This window comes from Sminthopsis crassicaudata, chromosome 3 (assembly GCF_048593235.1).
Source record: "Sminthopsis crassicaudata isolate SCR6 chromosome 3, ASM4859323v1, whole genome shotgun sequence".
NCBI classification, from domain to species: Eukaryota; Metazoa; Chordata; class Mammalia; order Dasyuromorphia; family Dasyuridae; genus Sminthopsis; species Sminthopsis crassicaudata.
The window spans coordinates 562586485-562612377 of NC_133619.1; the positions used below are offsets into that span (position 1 = coordinate 562586485).

General features: G+C 34.1%; 1 protein-coding gene across 2 annotated transcripts in view; it reads left to right on the top strand.

The window, feature by feature from the left end:
• The window catches only part of LRCH1 (leucine rich repeats and calponin homology domain containing 1), a 213985-nt gene that overhangs the window by 184580 nt on the left and 3512 nt on the right, over nucleotides 1–25893 (top strand). For both annotated transcript variants that reach the window (XM_074304722.1, XM_074304723.1), the window contains 3 exons: nucleotides 1564–1673; nucleotides 3221–3358; nucleotides 6746–6823. In XM_074304722.1, the coding sequence (XP_074160823.1) occupies nucleotides 1564–1673; nucleotides 3221–3358; nucleotides 6746–6823 (326 nt within the window). The remainder of the gene's footprint in view (nucleotides 1–1563; nucleotides 1674–3220; nucleotides 3359–6745; nucleotides 6824–25893) is intronic.

Here is a 25893-nt window from a genome sequence, read left to right on the forward strand (position 1 = left end):
AGTGATCAATAATTGATTTTCTTTATTTGCCTTTGGCCCTTTGTAGTTTCATCTTTCCCTGCAACTTCTTGGTTTTGCCATGATCCTGGATTTGTAAGGGTTATAGTTAAAGTTAGGCACAGAGTTAATGAGATTTTACTTTATGTTTAAAATATCCATAAACTTTTATATTACTAAATTCAATTTAAATTTAGTTGATTGAATTAACCTCCCAAATACTTTAAACATTTCTAAAATAATTAACTTATAAATCATTGGAGATTATAAAAAGTTGACTTAAGTTGGCATTAAAAATAAAAAGGCTGCTTTTCATTTTAAGCTTTTTCACTTAAGCAGAAGAATTTATGCATTTAGAAATGTTGCAGAATTCCTAAGAAAGTTTGGACCAGTGTTTGGCTTATTTCTGAGATTCATTGGGATTCTAGATGAGTCATTTGCTTTTCTTCCTCTCCCCCCATTTCTTCATTCTTCATTATTATTGTTTATGTGAGATGGTGCTTAGTGAGAGAATAATCATTATAATAAACATTCACATTTAAATACAGTTTCAGAAGTACTTTATATGTATTATTTCAGTTAGTCTTCACAATAGCCCTATGAGGTAGGCTTTACAAATATATTTCCTATCAGGAAACCAAGGTTTAGAAGCTGAGGGACTGGGCCTTCCCTTGTATAAGAGTCAGGGGTTGAGTGGATGTTGGAACAACTTGGATCGTCTAACTCCAGTTCCATTAGTCTTTTCACTGATGTGTCACATGGTCAAGAATTGAAAAAACAAGGAGGGACTCTTTCTCTAGCAAAGGTGGGAATGCTGAAACAGATGGCTTAAATTAAGGGGATTAAGAGGATAGATACTGAGGTAGGAGAAAGTTGTCATCATAGAGAGTGAGCTGTTTCTTAGGATACTAAAGGAGAATTAAAATAGACATCATAGATGTCATAGATTCTTACCTAGCATAGTCCACATTTTCTCTTTGGAAGCATTACTTAATAATATTTCCATAAGATGATATTTCTTTTCATTCCTCACATTATATTTGAAATTGCAGGTATGCTCTTCACAAAAAGGAAGGAGTCTTTTTTTAATAATAAAAAAGCAGAATTCTTTCCCAATAAATGTAAAAAAAATACTGCATGTTATCTAAGCATTCTTAAGAAGTTTGAAATGAAAATATTAGTTTATGCTTATCTTTAAAGCCTCTATAAAATAAATATCACTATCTTCTTATTTAAAACAATGTATTGATCAAATATAAATGCAGATAGAAGCATGTAAAAATGAGAGATGGGTTTCAGCAGTGACCCAATCCTTTGCCCTCACTTTAGGTAATTCTCACAAAACATATAGAATGTTCATGTATGTAAAATAACAAGAAATTGTACAGTTACCTCAAAAAGTCTCCAATCCATAGGGAGAAGATAGTAGATGAAAACCTGAGTCTTCAAGATGGGAAAGTCTTTGATACTAAATAAAAAACTTTGTTTTGTTTGGTACATAAGACACATTGAAAGCAACATGTAAAAAGCCCTATGCAAAGGATTTCTTTTCTTTTTTTGTTCCAGTGTTCTCAAGACCACAGAGGAATTTGGAATCCATAGATCCTCAGTTCACAATTAGGAGGAAAATGGAGCAAATGAGAGAAGAGAAAGAACTTGTAGAACATCTGCGAGAGGTATGGGAGGAGTTGTTTTGAGGTTCTGATGTGGATATCCAGAACCATGGGCATTTCAGCTAGCAGTGGAATTTTGCACTCTGTTTATCCATTGATGTAGAATGTTCCAAGTCACAGATCCTAAAATTGTAGATTTAGAGCTGAACAAAATCTTAGATGCCATTGTGGTCAGTCTCCTCATTTTGGAAAACAGGCCCTGGAATGATGAAGTGAAAGCATAAATTTTGAGTGGAAATCATGTGAAAATAAGAGGGCAAATGTATCTGTTAGAAGAGACCAAAGGAAATGGGATTGTTTTCGGTGAATAATAAAAAGCCAAATGAGAAGCACCTTAGTAATTATTCTCAAGAATAGAAAAGTTCATTGTATAAAAGCAGTTCACTGAGAACAGAAAGAGAGTTTTCAGGCATGAGCTTCTTAGACACTAACTTTTTTTTTTTTTTTTTTTTTTTTTTTTTTTTTCAGAGAGAGTTAGGGCTTCTTCCTCTGTGAAAAACTCATAACTTTAGATTCTCTTCTGCCTGAGATGGCTTGTGTGAGCTTCAGTATGAGGGCAGACAAAGGAGCCACTTTTCACTTTTTACTCACTTTCTAATCACTTTGGTCTCAAACCAGATGAATGCAAGAACCTTCATATCGTCAGAGCTTTAAAATTCTTTGAATTAGAGATCAGTTAGGAATCTAAATTGAAGCATGAGATGCTGGTGATAAGCATCATGTAACATTCTGATTTGGGCCCTTCAAACAAGAGCAGACAGTTAATATTAAGCCTATATCTTGTTGATTGTTAAATAAAGATAAATTCTTCCTTTGTCATGTGAAATTAGAAATTTAAAAAACTATTTTGGTCTATGACTCCCTGACTGTGAAAGGATAGAGTGTCAAAAAACTAAATATTTTAAGGAACATTGTTAGGATGGACTATTTCATCATAAGACATGTATGAGTTTAACCAGAGCCTTGAACCTGGTGGTTGATTACAAGTCAATGATTCTTGGTTCCAAAATTTGAAAAGCAAATCTAAGTATTTTTCTCTCTTGCAAGATAAGAGTCCTACATGCTTAAATGAAAAAGAAATGTCTGAGATTTAAAAAGTCTGATTTCTGAGGCTGGCATGCAATCTAATAACTTTTTTGTTGGTTGCCTTTAGCTTTCTAGGTATCTAACCCCACTTAACAGAACCTATTTAACTCCTTTACTCCATTACTTCATTCCATTTATATTACCAAATGTTGGAGGAAATATTAACAAAAATATAATATGCTATCACTTCTTTTAGTTTGCATATGTTACAAAGGATTAATTTTTTATCCTGCAGTTTTTCCTTTGAATTAATCTGAGTACGAAATGTAGTTATTTGATTATTTTTTCCAGTTTTAATGATTTGAATATTTTATACCCTTTCCAGATATCCTCATGCTTTGCCCTAGAATATAATTTTGTACAAAATATTTAGAATACCTATATGCTATGTACTTTCCCTTCAAACTCTTTAATGATGAAATTTTAAAAGCAATTAATGATAATTTTCTGTTTTTTTTAACCAGAGCATTGAGATGAGACTAAAGGTCAGCTTACATGAAGACCTAGGAGCAGCTCTGATGGATGGTGTGGTCCTCTGTCACCTAGTTAATCATATCCGTCCTCGATCTGTAGCAAGTATTCATGTCCCCTCACCAGCAGTGGTAAGAATAAATTTAACCAGATTAAATTCACTTTTGTATTATTTAGTAGAATTTGCCATGGGCAAATTTATTACTTTTTACCTCTGTTCAATAGGCTATAAACGTTTATTAAGTTTTTCTTACATGCAAGATAGTCAAAGTATACAAAGAAAGGCAAACATTTTTTTCTCAAATAACTCACAGTGTAATGAGAAAGAAAACATAAAAATCACTATGTATGAATGGGATATATACAGGATAATTTAGAGTTAATTTCATAGGGGAAGCACCATGATTAAGGAGGACTGGGAAAAGTTTCTTGCCAAAGGAACATCATTGAGCAGCTCAGTGGATAAAGCACCAGCCTTGGAGTCAGGAGGACCTGAGTTTAAATCTGATCTCGGACACGTAACCTTTCTACTAGTTATGTGATTCTGGGCAAGTCATTTAACCCTAATTTCCTGGCAAAAAAAAAAAAAAAAAAAAAAAAAAAGACACTTGAAGGAAGTCAGAAAATTCAGATTATAGAGATGAGGAGCATTGCAGGTATGAGGCAGATCCAGAAAATCTGGGCATTGAGAAAATGCCCAGAGCTGAGATGATACATCTTGTTCAAGTCAAGCAAGGGAACCAATGCCATTGAACTGAAGAGTATGTGGAGGGGAATATGATGTAAAAAGATGGGAAAGAGAGAATAGGGCCAGATGATAAAGGACGTTAAAAGCCAAACAGAGGATTTGTTTGATATTTAAGGTAATTGGGAGCCCCTAGAATTTATTGAACAGAACGGGCAATGTGGTCAGACTTGCATTTTAGGAAGATCACTTTGGCAACTGAGTGGAAAATGGAATATAATTAGGTGAGACTTGAAACAAGGAGGCTAACCACCAGACATTCACAATAGCTCAGTTGTGGGGAGGGTAAAAAGTCTTGCACAAACTAGTTCAAATGTTGAGTGATAAAGGTCTTACACAGAAGCCAGTAGGAATACAAAGACCAAATCAATAGTCTCTGTCCTCAGAAAACTTACATTTAATGGATAACTGAAAGCATGTAGTCATTAATACACTTGTGCAGATTAATAAATACAAGTTAATTTGAGAGAGGGAATGCTAACTACTGTGGATATCAAGGAAGGTTTCCCGGGGACACCCAACCTGAGCTTTAAAGGAAAAGGAGGACTTTGAAAAGCAGGAAAGTATAGAGAAAGTAGTTTTAGGGCGTGGAAAACAACTTTATAACTGCCTAAATGCAAGAGGAAAAAAGTCAGATGCAGGGATTAATTAATTAGTAGACCAGTTTAGCTGAAAGGTACCTAAAGGAAATTATATGAAATCTAGAAAGACTAAAAAAGTATGTTGGGACAAGATTGTAGAAAGCCTTAAATATCAGACTAGGTTAATATCTTATCCTAGATAAGAAATCACTGAAGACCTAAGATTTAACTGGTGATGGATGAAAAAGAACTTGGGAGCTGACTAGATGATGAGGGGTGAAAAAGAAGGAAGAGATGTAAATGATTTTAAGGCTCTGAACTGAGTTAATTTAATTTAGCATAAATAGGGAGATTTGGAGGAGTGGGTATGTTTAGACATTAAGAAGGTCTGGTCTGTTTTGATATTTTGAGTTACAATACTACACTTCTAAAACTACATTAAAACCTTAAAACTAGTAGTTTTGCCAGTGTAGTTCAGAGCACTACTGATATATAGCAATAAATTAAATTGAAATGAATGTGGCATTTATTGTTTAGTCATTTATCATGACCTACTCTTTGTGACCCTGCTGTGTAGTTTTCTTGGTAAAGATATTGGAGTGGTTTACCATTTTGTTCTCCAGCTCATTATACAGATGAGGAAATTGAGGCAAACAGGAGTAAGTGACTTTCCAGGGTCACAAAACTAGTAAGTGTCTGAAGCTTCCTGATTCCAGTGTTCTCCATTATACCACATAACTTTCCCATAAGTATCTTTTTTTCCAAAAGTAATCTGTTCCTCCTATTTTCCATTGATGCTTCTTTCCTCTCCCCCCCTTCTTTTTATTTTCAAGAAAGACTAGAAAGAGACTAGATCTCTCTCTCTCTTTCACCCAGACTGAAAGTGCAGCAACCACTCACAGGTCTGCTCTCACTACTGATCATCATAAAAGTTATAACTTGCCCCATTTTTGGCCTGGTAGGTTCATTTCTCCTAAGTTACCTGGTGGCCCTCCATTCCCAGGAACTTGTAGTACTGGTGCTAGATTTAGTGTGGCTACTTGGTGAGCTTTAGGTTCCCACTACATAAAACTAAAATTCCCAATCTCAGGCAGTCTACCAGCAGGCATTATAAGTATGTACAACATATCCATCTTGTTGGATTTCTGATAATAAAAATTAAATGGTGCTTTCTGGTTTACAAAAATTCTTCAGATGTTTCCTTCCTGAACTCCTTTTATAGATATGGAAACTGAGATTCAAAGGTATTGAGGGACTTGCTCATGGTCCCATAGTTCCAGTGAGGGAGTATAGTTCATTTTGGTTGCAACAACATTCTTTCCTATTTGAGGTCTGATACATGGAAGAAAAATTAGATATGTTCTATGGCCTCCAAGGGCAAAACTGGAAACAAAGCTGCAGAAAGAAATTATTTAGGCTTGAAGAAAGTAGAAACTAATTAACTCTTAGAGGTTTCTCCAAATGGAATGGACTGCCTTGGGAGACAGAAGGTTCTGAAAGACTTGAGGAGAAAGCTTTGTCAGAAATGTGTAATAGGGCATTCTGAATCAGAGGCAGATAAGGCTCAGAGGCCTCTGGGATCCCTTCCAGGCATGTAATTCTGTGTATGTAGATAGAACTTGTCTCTTATAGGATCAAGTAACAGATAATCAAACTTGACAGTTCTATACATTTGTGGAATAAAGGTACATGTCAGAACCTTGAAAACAAGATTTAAGAATCCCATGGAAGAGCCTGCTTTGTAGAAAATTCTGCTTTATTAGAATGTTTCTTTCTGTAGGAATAATTTTATTAAAACCCACAAACTAAATTGTTTCATGCTTTAGGAGCCACAAGCAGATGCTGGTATCCTATATAAATAAATACACATAAAAAATAGGCGTATGTGTTTTTAGAATATGGAATTGAGTCTTTTTTTTTTTTTTCAAAAGATCAACATTGAAAATAGGGCAGTTAAAATTTGCCAGATACAACGGAAGATGCTCTATCTGGAATTCTCCCTAGTTTTTATGTCATGTGTAACCCTCAAACCAGTTTTGAGTAACTCAGTTTAGTGAAGAATTTCCCACCAACTCTCTTGATAATTAAACCATGGCCTTTGATGGGGAATAGCTTAACTGGCAAAAATTAAATTTGTCATACGTTAGGACAAACTGTTTCCTTCTTAATAATCATTATTTCTATATTTACAGCCCAAACTTAGTATGGCCAAATGCAGAAGAAATGTGGAAAATTTTTTGGAAGCATGCCGGAAATTAGGAGTTCCAGAGGTAATTCTTAACTTGGTCCAAAAATACAACATTTTGCTTAATGTATATATTTCGCAATTGAATAGATGATATTTACAAAAGCATACTCCTTATATCTTAAGCTTTCTAGAGGAATAACATTTGAGTTTTTAGGATAAAACTATATGAGGAAGTACCATTAAAATGTCTTTTGGGGAATGTTATTCATTTTAGAATAAAAGTGAAGAAAATTGTTCTTGTAAGTTTTTAAGAGAAAATGTTGATTTCTAAACTTGGAAAGAAATGCTTTAAATGAGTCTGTGGTCTAACTTCATGAGCAAAAATTGAGATGCCATTAAGTCCCATGAAATGAGCCACAATTGGGCCACATGGGTTGGGGGTGAGCAAAGCTTGACTGAGGGTATTCTCCGCTATTTCTCCTCCCCCTGCCATTTACCACTTTTCCTTCCCTTCCTACCTCCAATTCACAGATAATTTTTGGTGTGTTGCTTTTCAGAGATACATTGGAAAGAGTTTAATACTGGATAGCACAAAGTGTTTCTACAAATGAATTACATCACCTAGAGCCCTCTGGCTCTTCTCAGCCCTTTCTCCCCCAGAAACACAGACTCTAAAGATCTGGCACACAGTTTAATTTTTGAGCATCTGCAAACAAATGTAATTGTGTCCAGTGATGGGAGTCTGTTGTTGCATTTGTTCATTTTAACAGCTGTCTTATCATTTGAAAAAAATGAAGAGGGCTAGCAACAAAACAGCCCAAGAAGACTCTTGAAATTTTAAGGAGAAGCTTGCCACTTCTTTGTAGTAGGCTGTAATCTTTACATTGTGGTGAAGATATCGGCTTCCCTTGATCTAAATGGTTTTTGGTATATTTATATGAGTGTATATGTACACATGTGTATGCTTATTGCATATATACTCATGGTTTTTGAACATATGGGAATATATGCATATTTATTGAGATGATTCTGTTATGGGCTTGCAAGGTTTCCCGTAAGAGAATTAAAGCTGCTTGAAAACCTTATTTGGATGTCACATCCTCTTGCCTGTGCTTAAAAGCTCTGCTGGTCAGTGATTTAAGCTGCTGTGATTTTGCTGCATTCAATTATTTGTTCAGCATACCCCAGTGCAAACTGAAATGGAAATAAATGTCTGTAATCAGTTCTTGTAAGTGAGAAGAAGTAAGAAAAACACAATCCAAATCTACCAAATGTCACAGTGGATTTGCTAACACTTCTGAAAACTCACACAGTGAAAATTGAGCTCCCTCTATTTTCAGGGTTTTGTGAGTTTTAAAAAGTGGGGACCCTCCTTGTCATTTTCCCTACTTTGATTTGCTCAGTAAGGGCCAGGTGTTAGCCTGATTTGGTTTTTTAAGTTCTAAGCAGATTGCAAGGACTGGTTATTATTACATTATGATCACTTTTCTCAGAAAGCCAAAGATTAAGTCATTGCCTCTGTTTTGATACATTAAAGTACTTGTTAGATAAGTAACAATGGTTTTTAGTTAATGAGCACGGAAAGGTCCGAAGAGGAAACCAGTATATTCTCCATGGATAGTAATTCCTGAACTTACAAAGTTGCTTCACACCTCAGGCTTTGTATCCTAGGGAATGGATGAGAAGAAACATGTTTTATGCTGAAGATTTTGTATCTATATGACCTTAAGCAAATTATTTAACTTTCTAAGGCCTTAGTTTCCTCTCCTGCAAATTGAGAACATTGGACAAGATGGTTTATAAATAAAAGCCTTTCCAGTTCTAAATTGGTAATCCTCCATGATAAATAACTAGAAACTTCAGATAATCTTTCTCCCCCTGATCCTTGCAGCCCATTAGGAAAAGACAGTGCCATCTGGAGAGGGTACATACCATCATAGCATTTGTAACATTGATTATAAAGGTATTTTTGTTACAAGTTTAATATATGCAAAAATTATGCATGAGTATTCCAAACTTATGTAAAAAGGCAGATATTCTTTTACATACCATAATTGTCTTCAATTGTATCAGAACTGTACTTTTTTTTCTTTTATCAGTCTGAATTTATTATTTCTCTAGGGAACCAGAATTAAACTTCATACACCTATTTTCCCAGCCCTGTTCTTTGATGTGCATATATATGCATGCATACTAGAACTCCTGTATTTTGTAAAAAATGATTATAATTGACATTGTGAATAATTTTTTTAGACAGTGAAAAATTGAAGTGTTCTCGTATATTAAAAACTATTTGTTCCATTGACCTCTATTAAAAAACCTTGATAGAAGACCAAAGGCCAAAGTTAGGATTAGAACCATTCAGATCTAATTTCCCAGCAAAAATTGACATGTTCATTAACTTAGATGCAGGAATTTATTTTTGCAATTACAGTTGTAAACATACTTGAAAATTGAACTCAGCCTTTTGGCACATTTTTTGTTTTTAAGTCCCCATGTTCTTAATATGTGAGGTAGGCTATTAGAGTGGAGGGAGAACCAGCCTCAGATTGAGGAAGACCTGGTTTCAAGTCGCTCCTCTAAAACTTGCTGACTGTGTGATACTTGGCAAGTCTCTTCATCTTTCAGTGTCCCCAAAAAATACCTTAGGACCATAAATTCTAGGACTGCTTTGGTAAAGAGTCCATCCCATTGAGAATTTCCAAATCCCTGTGAAGCCCTGTCCAGCAGCAAAAAAAAAAAAAAAAAAAAAAAAACTTGCTATAAGCTCTTTCTCTCTTAGTTCTCAGCGACATAGCTATGGCTATTTTGGGGGAGAGAGAATGAAGAGATATTTATGTGATAAAGTTCAACAACTGGAACTACTCAAGTGGCTAAAATGTCCATTGGAGAAATGTTTCTGCTCTGGTTATAACAGAATAGCAAATGGGATCATTGAAGAGATAGTAGTCTAGTGAGTGTAATGCTACTCAAAGGCATTTTTAACAGACTATTTAAAGTGATTCTGAGGAGAGTACTCCTGCCCTTGATTTAGAGTTTATTCATTTATCATGGTTGCTTTAAACTAAAAGTTCAAATCTTCACTGATCTGAGAAGCATAATTCATTCTCAGATCATTAGAATATATGGAAAAGATATTAAAGATCTAAATATTCTATATGAATAGAATTTTTGTCTTCCACTTTCACTTTGCTTAAAGGATGGGGCGAATAAACCTGGGGACAATGGGAAGAAAATATATTACATGAAGTTAGTGCTAATATCCCAGAATGTAATATGGTAGGGCACAAGATGGGACAGTAAGGAAACCATGGGGAAATAGAAAAAAAATGAGTTTAGGTTATAGCTATTAGATGTGTATAGCTTTGGTGTAGAGGTAACTTCAGAGTCACTTCATGATATAGGTAATATTCTCTTCCACCCTAAAATGTCCATGTCCTTTACTTTTGGATTTTTCCCCCCAATTTGATGACTTTCTTTAAATGACAATTTTGTTGTCATTTAGTTGTTTCAATCACATCCTACTCTTCACAACTACATTTGGGATTTTCTTGGCAAAGATACTGGAGTGGTTTGCCACTTCCTTCTCCAGCTAATTTTGCAGGTGAGGAAACTGAGACAAGATAGGGGATAGTGGCCGGCACCCAGGTACAGCTAGTACTTTTTTGGTAAATGTTTGAGGGCAGAATTGAACTCGGGTCCTTCTGTATCTGCTTTCACCTTCTACTTAAGAAAGACTTTATAGAGAGAGATCAGGTTTTCATTTAGTTCTTTGGGATTCATTAAAACATTGTTCCTCTCGGTGGTGAAGCTTTAACTTCCATTTATATGAAGTCTGCAAAAAAAGCTGGATAAAATTGGGTCCTAAAGGATAATTTCTTTTTCAAGGAGTACACGAATGGGACCATTCCTATAGCTTGGAAGATCCAAAGCTGTAATCTGGCTTCTTGTACTATAAAATGATGCCCTTCTCAGTGACCAATGTCATTTTTGCAATGATACAATTATTACAGAATAACAAAGCTACACCATAAAACAATGTCATAAAACATTACTGTAATGTCAGTAGAGCAGGAAAATCATTATTATTGATTGAGGCTTACTGTGTATCTATGAACCTGAATGTCCACATAACATTTTCCCCTAACATCATATTTTTGTTGGAACAATAACAAAGCTTAGGTTAGGTTAGCTTTTAAGCCATTCTTAAGAAAGAAGAAAAACAGAACTGTGAAAATCAATTTCTTTATCCAGGTAGAAAGCTTTCCCCCCCATACTGTGGAGAAGTTGGGAATAGGGATTCTGTTCAGGTTTTTGATAAGAGTGGCAGAAATTGTTGGAAAATGTTAGCATTTACCACTCATCAGAGATCCACAAGAAAGGCACTTAATCTCATCATGCTTGTGTCTTTCTCTATAAAATGACAGAGATAATAGCATCATAAGGATGTTACTTGAGAGACTAATCTTCCTAAGAAAATCATTTACTGTAATTTACATATGATTCAAAATCATATCTCTATTCATCCTAAAGTGAAAGCATTTGTTTTGTAAATGGAGTTACCTTCATTACCCAGACTAGATTAATTTGTGATCTGATACTGAGTGATTATACCAAAATCTGTAGTCCAAAAATTTTTTTCCATCATATCTAAATAAGTTTCTCATTTCACAAATTGCTGATTCATAGGTCACATATGATACCTTTTGAAAACAAAAAATATATGTTTTTTTGCAATGTCCAGAAATACTCCTCATGCACAATATGTATCCTTATATAGAGTGATAGGTTTGATTTAGAGACAGTTTTAATCAATGATCCATCTGTCTTTATCTGTACAAAATATTTTAGGGACAATATGTTCCATAGACTAGAAATCACACTTGAAAATAAAATGGCATGACTTAATTCATCATAATTAGTTATCAACTTAAATTTTTGGATAATTCTGAAAAAAAAATTCCTGTTAAGCTTTAAATTTTTCCTGATCTTTGAATGTTACCATTATGTGATGTTTTTTAAATTAAAAAAATTACTGGAAAAATACATAATCTTTCATTTAAGTTTTTATGCCTAGTAGACATAGTCAACTCTTAGAACTCTTATTATAAACTCCTTTTTTCTGAAAGACCCTAAGACTTGGTATTAACTAGAATGCTAATTCTAATTTGCTCCCACTAGTGCTCTTTCTATGAATCCTCTTGGGTCTTTTACAAATGACATTAAAAATTAAACAATTCTAAAATTATAATCCCATCCCACCTATTTATATACTGGCTCTAGGACAATCATTTACCTCTTAGAGGTGGTGGTTTTGTTTTGAGTAACATGGACATTATCCTGCCTCCCTCTCTTACTTATTCCTGTAAATCTGACTGGATTTACTATAGCTTTGTAGTTATTAATAATATGCTAAAAATGTTATTTTTCCTTTCTTGACTTTTCCTTTATTTTTGGTATTTTTATTCAGTTTTATTTATTAGATGGAAAGAAAATATAACTTTTAAACTGCTCTCATTAAATTGCTACTGAAAAAAAAGCACAAAGATCAGGAAACCCCAAGTTCCCACAGCAATCTTAACTCTACTGTGCTTCATCCATTTATTATACTATCTCGATCATAGTCTTCAGCCATCTGACAGGTATACTTTAAAAGTCAATAAGCATGTGAGTTGTTGCTCAGTTCATTTTTATATCAGCATATTTCTACATATTCACATGGATACTACTGATTTAGCTTCTTTTCCTTTAGCTATTTTTTGTTTCCTTTACATTAAAATAGAAGTAACAATATGCTCATTTGATCCATAACAGTAGTTATCTGGGGGAGAGGTATTTTTATAGCTACAAATATATAATTCTTGAAATTGTTCAGTGAATGGATAGATTGGTGCACATCGCGGTGTGCATTTTGAATAAGGAACCTGCTGTTTAATTTGCAGTTACCTTATCAGAAATATCCTCTACATACTGAATTGCTTTGTGAAAAAAATGAGTTTTCTTTTAGAGCCTCTAGAGGGCATACAAAAATCATTTTCCTTAACCTATTTCACTAGGAGATGCTTTCTTCTATTTATCAGTTAAGTAAGTGATGGTCTTTATTATGCAGCTAACACACATATAAGTTACATTTCAGTTTGCAGAAGCTGACTTTTCCTCTTTGCTCATGTCTACGTTTTTCTTGGGTTTCACCTGCTACAGCCAACATTGCAATAGAAAATGCTTTGGGCACGCTTAGATTCCTTATTTTATGTCTCCTTCTCCTAATCCCTATCATCAGATTTCTCCTTACCCTTCTCCCTTCTATGAAATTAAATCTATCAGCAGCTGCTTTCTTTCACTGAAGGTGTTCATTTATTTCATAGAATTAATTTTGTGTCCATTGAGAAAAAAATAATGGTTGTCTTCCTTCTATATCCTAATCAAACCAGAGTCAGCATGCTTTCCTGACTTAAGTTTTTGGTTATACTGCTTAAAATCTTTTATTAATGTATATCTTCCATTATTTACGAAATCTTGGAGAGTTATTCAGCACAATTGTGCTTTGCTTTTAATTAAGCCTTCTGTGATTTGCATCTGTTTGTTAATAAAGCTTTTTTTTTAAAGAGCTTTATAACAAAATATTTTCTTAAATTCATGGATCGTGAATTTTGAAGACTTTGTCTCATTTGAAAATTCCTCATTGAAAGACTCATTTCTGCTTTCTTATTGAGCCTTAATTCAGTTATAATCATTAAAACTCTGAACTTTGCTTCCATTTGAGTTAGGAAGATAGTGTATTAGAAAGTTTTGGGGTTTTTTTTTCTTTCATGGTAGATAAAATATAGACAGGTAAAATATAGATAATAAACAAGTTTATTTTATTTTGTTTCTGAAAAATAAGAAGAAATAAACATGGTGGATTCAAGTCTTGCCTCTGACACATAGTAGCTCCAGGATGCTAGGCAAATCTTTATGTACTTTGCCTAGTCTCTGAGAAGCCTACATTTTTTCATGGAGACTTCCCTATATTTATAATTTTTTTTTTCAGATTAAAGGAAAAAAATGTTAGGGTTATTTTTTCCTTTTTGATCTTGAATAAAAGATATCTTTAGAATTTATTTTCCCTCATATTCCTTAAAGTTTTTGACTAACCAAGATAAGAGTTATTTCACCATTCAAATAGGAATATTTTTTATTTCTCAAAGATGAGTGAGGTTGAATTTAGATGAAATAAAGGAATTCAAACTTTAAACTTTACATTTCTTCATTTATTAAGAAGTTGAGCTGAAAATTTCTTCAATCACTAGTTAGCACCTAAAACCAGCCAGTTAAAATGCTCTGTATCAGTATGGAGTATCTGGTATTGGTTTTGTCAATAACCATTCAGCTAGACTTTTGGTACTATAAGAAAATCTATAGAAAACAACTTTGCTCTCTTAGTTTGCATAAAATAAATTCTAGTATTGTGCTTCTCTCTCATAGACTAAGTCTTTAAAGGGAAAGGAAGATTTTTTTCCTGGCAAATGAGGACAAGGGTTATTATTCCAAGCCATATAGCAACCAAGAATACTGCATTTCTCTCCTGTTATTACTACCTCTTTGTATTTTTAATTTTATTCACTCTCTTTCTGTTCTACTGGCTGCCCTTCGGGATAGGCTGACCTCTGCTCTCCGTATGACATCCTGCACTTGGATTTTCGTCACATTCGAAAGACTGTTGATACTCTGCTGGCACATGGGGAGAAACCCCCACAATCAACTGCTGCCCTTCGCTCCAGGGACCTTATAGGCTTTTGTCTTGTCCATATATTCTTTGTAGTGTTGATATATATTACTTATCGCTGGAATGCTCTATCAGCATAATCTGTTCACTAGCATGTGCATTCAAACATTCTGCTTAATCTAACTTTTTACAGGTACTTTTCACTTCTTCCTTTGCCTTGCAAATTCTACTCCTGTCATTTCTTCAATAGTCTCATAAGTTTGAGCTGAGAAATTTTCATATTAAGTTTTCAGGTTATAACTTCTAAATCAAAAATGATATTTAAGACCTGTCCCTCATACACACATTTCCATCACATTTAGTTTACTGAGTCCATGCAATATCAGCAACGTTGCTGTCACAAGTTTTTCCTGATTTATTAAAGTTGCCTGAAACCATACTTGGGTAGAGGGAAAAAAGGATTATACTTTTTAAAAAAGGGGAGGGGGGAAAGAAAGGAGTTGGGATAATTTTTTTACATGAATTTTTTTTTTCCTCCTTTGGATGGGCCAGTACTGAACAAGGACCATAAGTGCAGGGTTAAGTATATAAGTGTTCATTCAGAGATGCAAAATTAAGGTCTCGGTCCAAAGTGATCCTAAAATTATTCAAGAATAAGGAGCACAGAATGACCTTTTTTAAAAAGCCCACTAGGGAATTCTTATATATGTGAGAATTCATCTGGATTCTTATTATCCCTTTTCTACATTGGAGCAATGTGTAAGGTTATTGCCAATGGACATATTGTATTATCATGGTGGTTAAAGAAAGAACCCCAAGTAGAATAGCTTTGGGGAAATAGAATTAGTCATTAAAATACTTAATGGTGAAATTTGCTGGCACAAGAACTTTTTGTACATTTTAATCCTTCTCTTGTTATTAAGCCTGTCCTAAGACTCTTGACAACATTTATTACCAAGCCATTGCAGGGAGGTAGCAGAAAAGTGGGACTACACTATTTCTAAGAAACATTTTATACACACAATTGATGGTTTTGCATTTGAGTACTTCATTTAAGAATTAGAATAGAAAAGGTGGATCTTGAATTCTGGAGGCCCAGAATGTGATCCAGTTGAAACATTTATAGTCTTTAGGTTTTCAGCATAATTCTTAGATATAATAAAATTAGTAGAAGAAGGACTTCTCAATAGGCTCCTTAAGCCTGTGAATTCTAATAAATATATTCACTGAAAAATTATTTTAATACTTAACTAGATTTATAGGATATTGACTCAACTACATTGCCTATGGAGCAATTAGACAAAGGGATTAAAGAAAAAAATTAAAACTATATCCAAATTTTAAGAATGTCTTTCTGATGAGAGAATGCCATTGTATATAAAAACAAGGAAATTGTATGCTATTTATCTAAATTCCATTTCTATTATGTGGCTTATAGCATTTATTTTATATTAATACCAGAGTTGTAATTTATTTCCCAAATTTAGAAAATATGACAGTTGTTTTTTATTAACATGAACCCTTATGCTTACCAGATAGATAACAGTCTTTAGGTAGAATTTCTAGGAAGACACATTTTCCCTCTGAATGTTCCTATGAATCCTGGCAGGCAAGTATGGACCTGATGAAATTCAAAAGAAAGATATACATAGCTTTCTTGCCACCAGTCTAATCAAACCCAGGTTATATTGAATAAGAAAATGGCTGATTTTCTAGTAGAAAAAAACTACTATTACTGAGTCTTCTTATCTTATTGACAAGGTTTTCCATTGTCTTGTGAAAACTAGGTATTAATTGAAAAAACACAGGATTTTTAAAAAATCATCCAACCTTATTTTATACTGGAAGAGCATAATCAGTCAGCATGCCAAATTGTATTACCTTGTAACCCAATTCTGTACAGCATCTAGCACAGAATAATTAACCTTCAGGTGCTTAATAAATGCTTTTTTGAATATTTCAGAGTTTTTATTGGCATTTCAGTAGCTTTACAAAAATGTACTCAGAGCAACTCTCAGTGGTTTTAATAATGTGTTGTTCTAAAGTCACATAGTGCCTCATCCGCCAACCCCATTAGAGAAGGTATGTTGGTGCTGCTCTCTGAGATTTTGATGGGATAGTGTTTTATTTTGTTTTTTCAGCAGCAATATGGTATGTTATAGAGGAAGCTTAACATTTTACCTTTAGGTGAGAAAATGAAATGAACTCCTTTGTCCACTGCTATTAAAAATTCTAAAACTTTTCTTTTTCCTCTCTAACGCTACCTCTCAGCAACTCATATGCAACACTTTGAATGGTACATATGTGCAAAGCATACTGTCCAACTGAGTGTGAAAGCTTTTTAGAGATTTGGTGGTTTTATTTTTTTTACTTTATCATTATGAAAGAGCTCCTCCTATTAATCTTCCTTTTTTTTTCTTCTCATACTACCAGAACCTAAGACACAGTAAGCTCTTCTTCCCTTGCCTGTTTCATCAGCTTTGTTTATATGACATTTGCTGAGAATCCCCCTTTCTAGTGCCATTGTTTATGTCTGTAATTATAATCCACTCATAGTCACTTAGTCCCTTGCAAATATTAAGCACCAAAGATTACACAAACATTTTTGCCTGGGAATATGGCCTAAGGGCTCATTCCTTTCCATTATTTAATTCGGGTAGGACAACATAGCACAAATGATAAGGACATAGATGGATAAGTAAAATAATTTTGATATATATTTTCTATTTTATTATAAGTAGGGAAGGAATTTAAGAAATTTCAGATTGAATTATGTTTCTAGAATGTGTCTAGAAACTGAGATGACTCGTGGCAAAGGGTAGATTCTCATAAGAAAGAGGAGAATACATGTGGAATCCCAAGACTATAGAAAGTCAAGGTGACCAAATCCCTAAAGTGAACTAAAATCAAGATGTTACTTTTGAAAATTGGACTGCAGGTTGTAAAACTAGTCTCTTTGGTTCTATTTTACTTATGACTTTTAAAGTACCAAGGCAGTAAGTCTTTATGTATTATCTCCCTATTTTCTTCTTTTTTCATGGAAGTTAGAAAGTTCCCAGTGTTAAATAAATCTTGTTTGGGCACTGGGGTTTTATCACTTAGATTTTCGTAAATGGTTTAATTTGCCTCATCATTGAGTCATTAAGTATTTTATTGTACATTTATATATATATATGAGTAGATATTTAATAAATGTTTATTGATTAATCAGATTTTTTGTTCAGATTCATCATTTTAGTGGCTGGGTTGAATCAAATTATTAGGATTTTTTTATTGTAAGAATGAAATTTTTAAGGCTTATAAGCTAGGTGTTAAAGTGATTTATTTATGTCACCAGAGAGAATACTTTGATAAGTTTGCATGGACTATATATAGTTTTATTTGTTACCTTTCTTTCTAACTTTGTCAGTAGTTGCCTTCTGAACTTTCCAGACACCTCAAATAGAAGTGCCAGAGGGTGATTTTTATTACTCTTATTTGAACAAGCATTGGGAATAATGTGTATTATTTTAAAATCTTAATGAAATATGCATTTTCACACACATATTCTGTGTATTGGGAGAAGCTGGTGCCATTTCTGCCATAGTACTCAGTGGTTTTATGGGAGCTATATGATGACCTGTAGTCTTAGTTCCGTAGAGTATGCATGCATGATGATTGTTATTTGGGTTGAGTAGCAGCTTCTGCTCCACCTTTTGCCTCCTGGCTTCAGCTATTCCCATTGGGCCAATCCATTTCCTTTTGCTATAGACTTGTGAGTTCTTTCCACTACTGTAGCTTCTCAGACACCAGGGATCAGCCTTGCTTTGTCTTGTAGCATTTCTCCTGTTTATGTTATTTTTAGTAGATTGTCTTCAGCAAACCATCCCTTGTGTCTCAACTAGCAGCAAAGGTTGCCTGAGAAATTGGACAAAATCATTCTTTCCTTCTCTCTATGAAAGAAAGACTTCCCTTCCTCTCATTCTTCCCTCAACCCTGGAATCGGAAGACTGGGTCCAAATTTTGGCTCTGACACTTCCTAACTGTGTAACAATGAACAGTTCATTAAGCACTCAAACCCCAGTTCTACATTTATGACATGGAATTAATAATATTTGTTAATAATTGCTTTGCATATTTGTTGTAAAGACAGTGATTTGTGACTTTAAATCTTTCTTTGCTTGTAGATTGTTGTAATTTCTAAAGATAATCAAATTCTGATATGTTGCTGAAAATCTACAATATCTACTGTGAAAGATGTGCACCTCTCATTCTAGTCTTATAAAATCTAATTCCATTTTTCAAGGAAAAGTAAAAAAAAATCATTGGTTAATGGCTTTGAAAATTTAGTTTTTGACATTGTGGCCCATGATTAATAATAATGTGTCATCTTTCTGTAGCCCATTAATACTTACAAAGCACTTCCTAACCATTCCTACGAGGTCGCTTATAAATAAAAGTATTATCTTCACTTCATAGATGAAAAAATTGGGATTCGAGTAATGTCATTTGTTGATAGTTACACAGCTAGTAAATAGTAAAAAGGAGACTGAAAGGTCAGCAAATTATTAACCCCCAGTTTGGAGAAAGGAGAGCTGAATGCTCTGATCCTCCAGCTAGCTGTCTTTCATCCCTTTTCCTTGCTTCTTGTTCTCTTCTTCTTGCCTTACCCTGCATGTACTAGGTTTTTAGCTCTTTTTTACCTTTCCATTCTTGGGATGAGACTGGACAGGTTCTTTTAGTTGGCTGCTATGTATTTCTTTACTCTGAACCAGAAGTTGTTAGGCCCAAATTTAAATTGTTTAAGAAATTTCTAGATGCAAAAATAATTTATCAATCAGTTGCAAATCTCACTCACTATTTCCTTCTCACAAAGGAATGCAACAATTTATAAAATAGTAACAGCTCACATTTATATGAGGACTTTACACTTTACAAAACACTTTTAATTCAGGATGCAACTTTGCCCTGGAAATTAGAATCAACTAGAATGGACAGGGTTTTTGCTATATTTATTTTCTCTAATGGACTTAATTGTTAAGTTGTGTTCACATTTTTCCACTGAACTGTTATAATCTTATCTAGTTAACCATTGTCAATCTGGATGCAGAAAAAAGTAATTTGTCATGTTGTCATGGTCATTTATTTTCTTTATTATCTCAAGATAAGATTGGATTTCCAAACTAAAGCAGAACAATAGCACTTACAATTTCTATTTTTTCTTAAATAAATAACCATTTACATTGACCTATTTTGAATATGAACTCTGTAAGTAGAATAAACTCTCTATATAACAAATAATTGGATTTTTAAACATTTTGATAACTAAAAATTCAAGGGAGTCTATTCAGTAAACTGGGAAGCTTTGTCAACAGTTATAATTCCCTGAATGGAACTGTAAGAAATACATTTTGGAGCCCAATTCCCTGATCTAGTCTTCTTGAAGATATTTCTTAGAGCCAAAGTAGAGTGACTTTAATCCCACAATGTCAGTTACTTCCATAGCCACTGAGAAATCCTTAGAGGAGCCGCAGACAGTTATTGGATTTCCATTCTAATGACCATTTGAATTCCTCTGCTCTTTCTCCTGGTCATGTGAATGCTCACCTGTTAACATCTTCCTCAGTCTGTATAGTTTAATCCCCTGAATTATGTTGCTATAGGCTTTAGAGTCATGGATTTTTTCATTTTTCTTTTTTAAAAAGTAATTTCCTTGTTTACATTAGAATAATTCTGCCCGAATAAGTTGGTTTAATTGCTTTTTGGAAAACATTGAGGTTTGCTGTGATTTTCAGATATTGGGTAACAAGTAGTAAATTAGTTTTTTATCTCTTACCTAATTATATTGATTTCTTATGTAAGTGTGTGCCTGATGGGCACAGAATCAATGCCTAATCATTGGACTCTTCATAGTTTGGAAACAAGATGTTCCATGAAGTATTATGTGTATTCTTTCTACCTCCAACGTCACAGATAATAAGATCAATTGATTAATTAATTAATTAAAGGAATGTATACATCTCTTTCTCAATGTATACATGTCTGCTTGCATTTCTATTGGATCACATAAAATTCTTACCTCTAGGACTTGATCTAGGCATTTAAAGTCCTTATAACACCCCAAAGAATAGAACTATTTTAAGTGCTGTTAGACGAGTAATAAGAAGTCTCAGAAGAAATGTTTGCCCATATCTTTAAAAGTCCTCATTCCTCAGACTTGGTCAGACTCTTATCAGGATCCAAAGGGCCTCATCAGTAGTAGGTGATACATTAGTAACCATCATCTGACCATCATCAATACAGACCTCATAATTAATGGGAAGGATTTTATTTAGATTTTATTGTAGCCCTAAATTGTTTCACATATCAGTAATGAGAAGTATGCTGGATTTGGAGACAGAAGACCTGAATTAAATTCATTGTCTAGTCCTAAGCACCTAATGGGAACATGGACAAGCACCTTCCCTGCTTATGCTCTCTATATCCTTTTTTCCTGTTTATAAATTGAAAGGGTTTGACTCTCAGCTCTAAATCCAATTATAACTTCAGTCAATAGTAATTGTCAAGCTCTTGCTATGTCACGTAGCATAAAATAATAAATACAAGTTTGTCATGGTTTTTCCCTCTCTCTTACTCAAATACTACCCAGATTTAAATCAAAATATTCTACAGTAACAATATCTGTTTTAACAAAGGAACAAAAAATAAACTTTTTAAAACTCCTAGAATTTTTATGGCTTCTGTATTCTCAGTCAAGGTGTTTGTTTAAAGAAATTTTCTTTTCTGTTTTTTAAAATTATGTTTTCAGGGAGTTGTTCTTAACATAGAAAAATGTGAAGTTTATTGTAAATAATAAGTTCTGTAGAAGTAATATGGGCCAGTAGGGAAAAGGTCTGAATTAAGAATAACTCCTTGGTCCTGCTACCTTGGGAAAGCCTTAAATTCTTTGAGACTTAGTTAACTAAGATAGAGATAAAATAATAACTGAATATTGATGATAATGCATTTTATGGGTTTTTAAAATTATGTAGGTGATAATGTGTCAGTTAGTTAGAAAACATTAAGCTCCCACTATAAGCCAAGTCACTGTGTAAAGCACTGGGAACACAAAAAGAGGCAAGTGACAGCCCTTGTCTTCAGGAAACCCACAATATTTATGGGAGACAAGAAGCAAATATATACAAACAAGCTACATACAGAATAAACAGAAAACCTATGTTTTTAAATAGAAATATTGTTGATCATGCATTCTTTGTAATTCTCTCTGCATAAAACTTTCTCCACTACACTGTGCTGCAGAAGTTTTCCATTTACCATGAGGCTAATTAAATGCCATCTCTAAGTGAAATTTCTTTAGGTATCTCTTATGATCATTAGGCCTAGGACTAGGAGGGGAAAAACGGACTTTGGACCCTATTACACATGTTTTCTCCATTTCAATTTAGCATGTTTATAAAGTACCAGGCACTGAGCTAAGAACCAGGGATACAAGCATAAAAACAGCCTTTCTCCTCAAGGATCCTATGTCCCATTGAGTGAAGAAAGAAATAAAGATAAGGTAATGTGAGGAGAGAGGGAACATAGCAACTGGGACCCCTCTCCCTCTTTCTGTTTTGCACCATTCCACTCTAGTTTCTCCTTCCGTTCCTTTGCATTTCCATCCCACATGCATGCTGACAAGTCTTACTTTAAAAGCTCTGCAGAAAAACTGATGTGTATGAAACTAATAAAATAAGGTATAGAGAGGGAAAAGGGCAGATAGTTATTTTCACCACAAAAAGGGATTGAGGATAACATTGTTTTAATTTTTAAGCATCCATAGTATGCTTAAAATACTTATTTTTGAACCAGAAAATAGATTTGCTTGAGACATTGTCTGAGTTCTTGTTTATGGTGCCAGGTATATCTGCACATGTTATATGCCTGTTACTTTGTGTCTAAAGTTAGCTTAAATAGACAGTTATTTTTCTTGTACCTATATCCATTGCGAGTTACTTATTGCAGGAATTTTTCCTGATGAGTGTTTCTCAGTTTGGATTTTTTCATGTGGTGGTATTTCTCTCTCTTTTTTTTTTAATTTCTCTTTCCTCATCTATAAAATAGGAATAATTATTATTCCTGTTAAAACAAAAAATTGATGATTTATACTGATACTCATGACAAAAGCAATTTAGTATTCCTGTTTTGTGGCATATATATTTCTTATGGTTCTTGTTTCACGAGATGTTCCTAACAACCCTATAAAAGATTATCATCTTCTTCTTGCTGTTAAGGAAACTGGAATTCATGATGATTAAGCAGATCTTCCAGTGTCCCAGAGAGCCCTTAAAGCTCATAAGTGTAGAATAGAACTCTAAGGTTTTCCTAGCTGATTTTCCCTTACCTATTATATGTTTATCTTCTTTTTATAATTGTATCTCAAGCATTTACTCAAGGTCACACAACTAACTGTGAAGTATCAGAGCCAAGATTCAAACCCAGTCTGTCCTAACCATAAGTCCAACATCTTTCCCACTATATTCCATTGCCTCTGACCAGAACCCAGGCTACATCTGAAGTATTCATTCCATTATTCCTCTACTTGCTAGCTGGTCCACGGATCTACTTGCTTTTCCAGGTGTTTTGGCCGTGGAATATGAACAGACAAATAGATTTTACTCTGAGATTGCCCATTTGGAGTGAGACAAAGCAGCCCTGAAAGAAGGTTAGGGCAGTTTTGCCATATTTGATGCACCCGCCTCAGGCTAAGATGGGAGCCTGTTCTTCCCAGTCCCTCTGTGGTCCAGACATTGTGCCCTTTATCATAGTCAGTCAAGTTGCAATGAAGCATGCTTCTTTTGAGTTCTGGCACTCAGTCAGTCCAGGACAGTCTCCCAAGTTAGACTTCCTCAGCTCCTGTTTCACCTGTAGCTTTCATTGCCATATTATTCATTGTTCCTGGATCCAACTCTCAAGGTAAAGTTTAACTGTCTTTAGTTATTGTTCCAATACATTTCCTAACCTTCCCCTCTTGGGAAAGATAAAGAAAGAAAAGTTGAGGTTAATGGTTCACAGCCTGAGCCCCAAGGAGAGATAATTCTATATGTGATTTGCTGTTGTTAGTTTAATCCCTTTCATATTTGATGACAGTGTTGACAATACTAAGCTGGTTGGGGTCCTGGCTTTATGAAGTCAGCAGCTTCACTGGTGACATAAAGTATGAGCACATGAAAGTGATAAACTTAAAGAATAATACCCATGAATTTCTCTGCTCAGTAAATTTCCTCAGTATGATACTTGGCAAAATGAATAGGACATTCTTTGTGGGATTTGGTAAACTTTTTACCTTCTAGTTCATTTCATAATTCTGGCAAGACTTAAAATTCAGACATATACCCCCTCAAAAGAGGCTGTCAGCTTTCCTTTTCATATGATTATAACAGTAAAGTATGCCTGTGATACGAATATTTTTATTAAAGCTTTTTATTTATAAAACCTATGTAGGGTAATTTTTCAACATTGACTCTTATAAAATCTTGTGTTCCAAATTTTCCCCTCCTTTCCCTCATCCCCTCCCCTAGATGGTAGGTAATCCAATACATCTTAAATATGTTAAAATATATGTTAAATCTAATATACGTATAAATTTATACAGTTATCTTGCTGCGCAAGAAAAATCGGATCAAGAAGGAAAAAAAAAACAGGAAAAAAAAATGCAAGCAAACAACAACAGAAAGAGTGAAAATGCTATGTTGTGGTCCACACTTAATTCCCACAGTCCTCTCTGTGGGTATAAATGGTTCTCCTCATCACAAGATCATTGGAACTGGTCTGAATCATCTCATTGTTGGAAAGAGCCACATCCATCAGAATTGGTCATCGTATAATCTTGTTGCTGTATACAGTGATCTCTTGGTTCTGTTCATTGATATGAATTTTTTTTTAATGCTTGAGATCCATGTTTTTTTTTTAACCACTTTCAGGGCCTACAGCAAAATTCTGTAAAAGATAGAATTTATAGCAAATTGGGTTAGAATAGACTGACTCCCATAAGACCAAAACAAATAGATGTGATTGCAAAATAAGAGATAGTATTGTTAGTATTCTTGGTTTGTGGTGACTTAAGATAGAAAGATTGTCTAGATACTTTTATTTCAAATCCTGTAATTCTGATTTTCTGAAGATCAAGTTGTTCTAAATGGACATTGTATACTATAAAGCCTCTTGTAAACTCTGTTGACAATTCTTATGTGTTCTATTCAAAGTAATCATAGACTTGGAGAGGGACAGCGGAACGAAGCCTACATTAGCTACCCACTGTGCACCAGGCACTGAACTAAATGCTTTACAAATGTTATCTCATTTCATTTAAGGGCCTTCGCTTTAGAAATAAGGAGAATATGTTGTTAGTTAGACTGGAAAAGTTCTGCTGAAACTGTGTTTCCTAATAAAGAAAATGTGGTCTGAGAGGAGTTTTTTTTTTTTTTTTTTAACATATTGTAGGATCACTTCTGTTTATAAAAGTGTATGTCAATTTAAAATCATGAGAAGCTTTTCACTTTGCATTTTTCTTTCAGCATTGTAAGAACCACACACATATATACACAAAAATCATTCTCTTCAGTGACCAGATCATAGAAAGTATAGGGGCAGGGAGTAGCCTTGCTTTCCACACTCCAGGACTTCCAGTCCAGAATTCCTGAGTTCATTTCCTATCCTACTAGCAATAGAGAGGAATATCCTGGAGAATGAGTATGTTAAATGCTTAGAAGATCAAGTATGGAGTCTAGTTTTTTTTTCCCCCCTCAGGTTTTTCCTTTTTGATTGTAGTCACAAAATTCACACACACACACACACACACACACACACACACACACACACACACACAAATCTACTTTGATCAGAGACATTGAATAAATTTTAAAAATGGAAATAGCTATTCACAACTTTAAAACATGTCATCATTGATCTAGATTCTACTATTTAAATTAGTTCCCAATTCAGTCCTTTTTTATTCACTAGCCAGGATAGAATTGTGGAAGAAGTAAAAATGATCTAGTTCAAATTCTGACTCTCACTCATCACAGCCATGAGGAAGTCATTTTTCTGGGCCTCAGATCTTAAACTATTAAATGAAGGGTTTGGACTAGGATTGAGGAATTTTAGTATAATTAGAAGGGACCTAAGAGGCCATTTACCCTAATTCTCTTCATTTTATACAGTAGATGAGAATATTTACTTGCCTACAAATATATAGGCATAAGCAACATGAAAAACTCCTCTTACTCCAGATCCAGCATTCTTTTCTCTCTGTCCTGCTATCTTTGATCTTCTAAATCTAAATTTTGTTTTTTATGGTCTTAAACCACAGCTATGCTTCTGAATAGTGTTCTAAGAAATCAAGGCCCACTTTGTACTAACCAGTCAACCCACATCTAGAATATTACACTGATTTCTAATTATCATATTTTGAAACTGATTTTAGATAA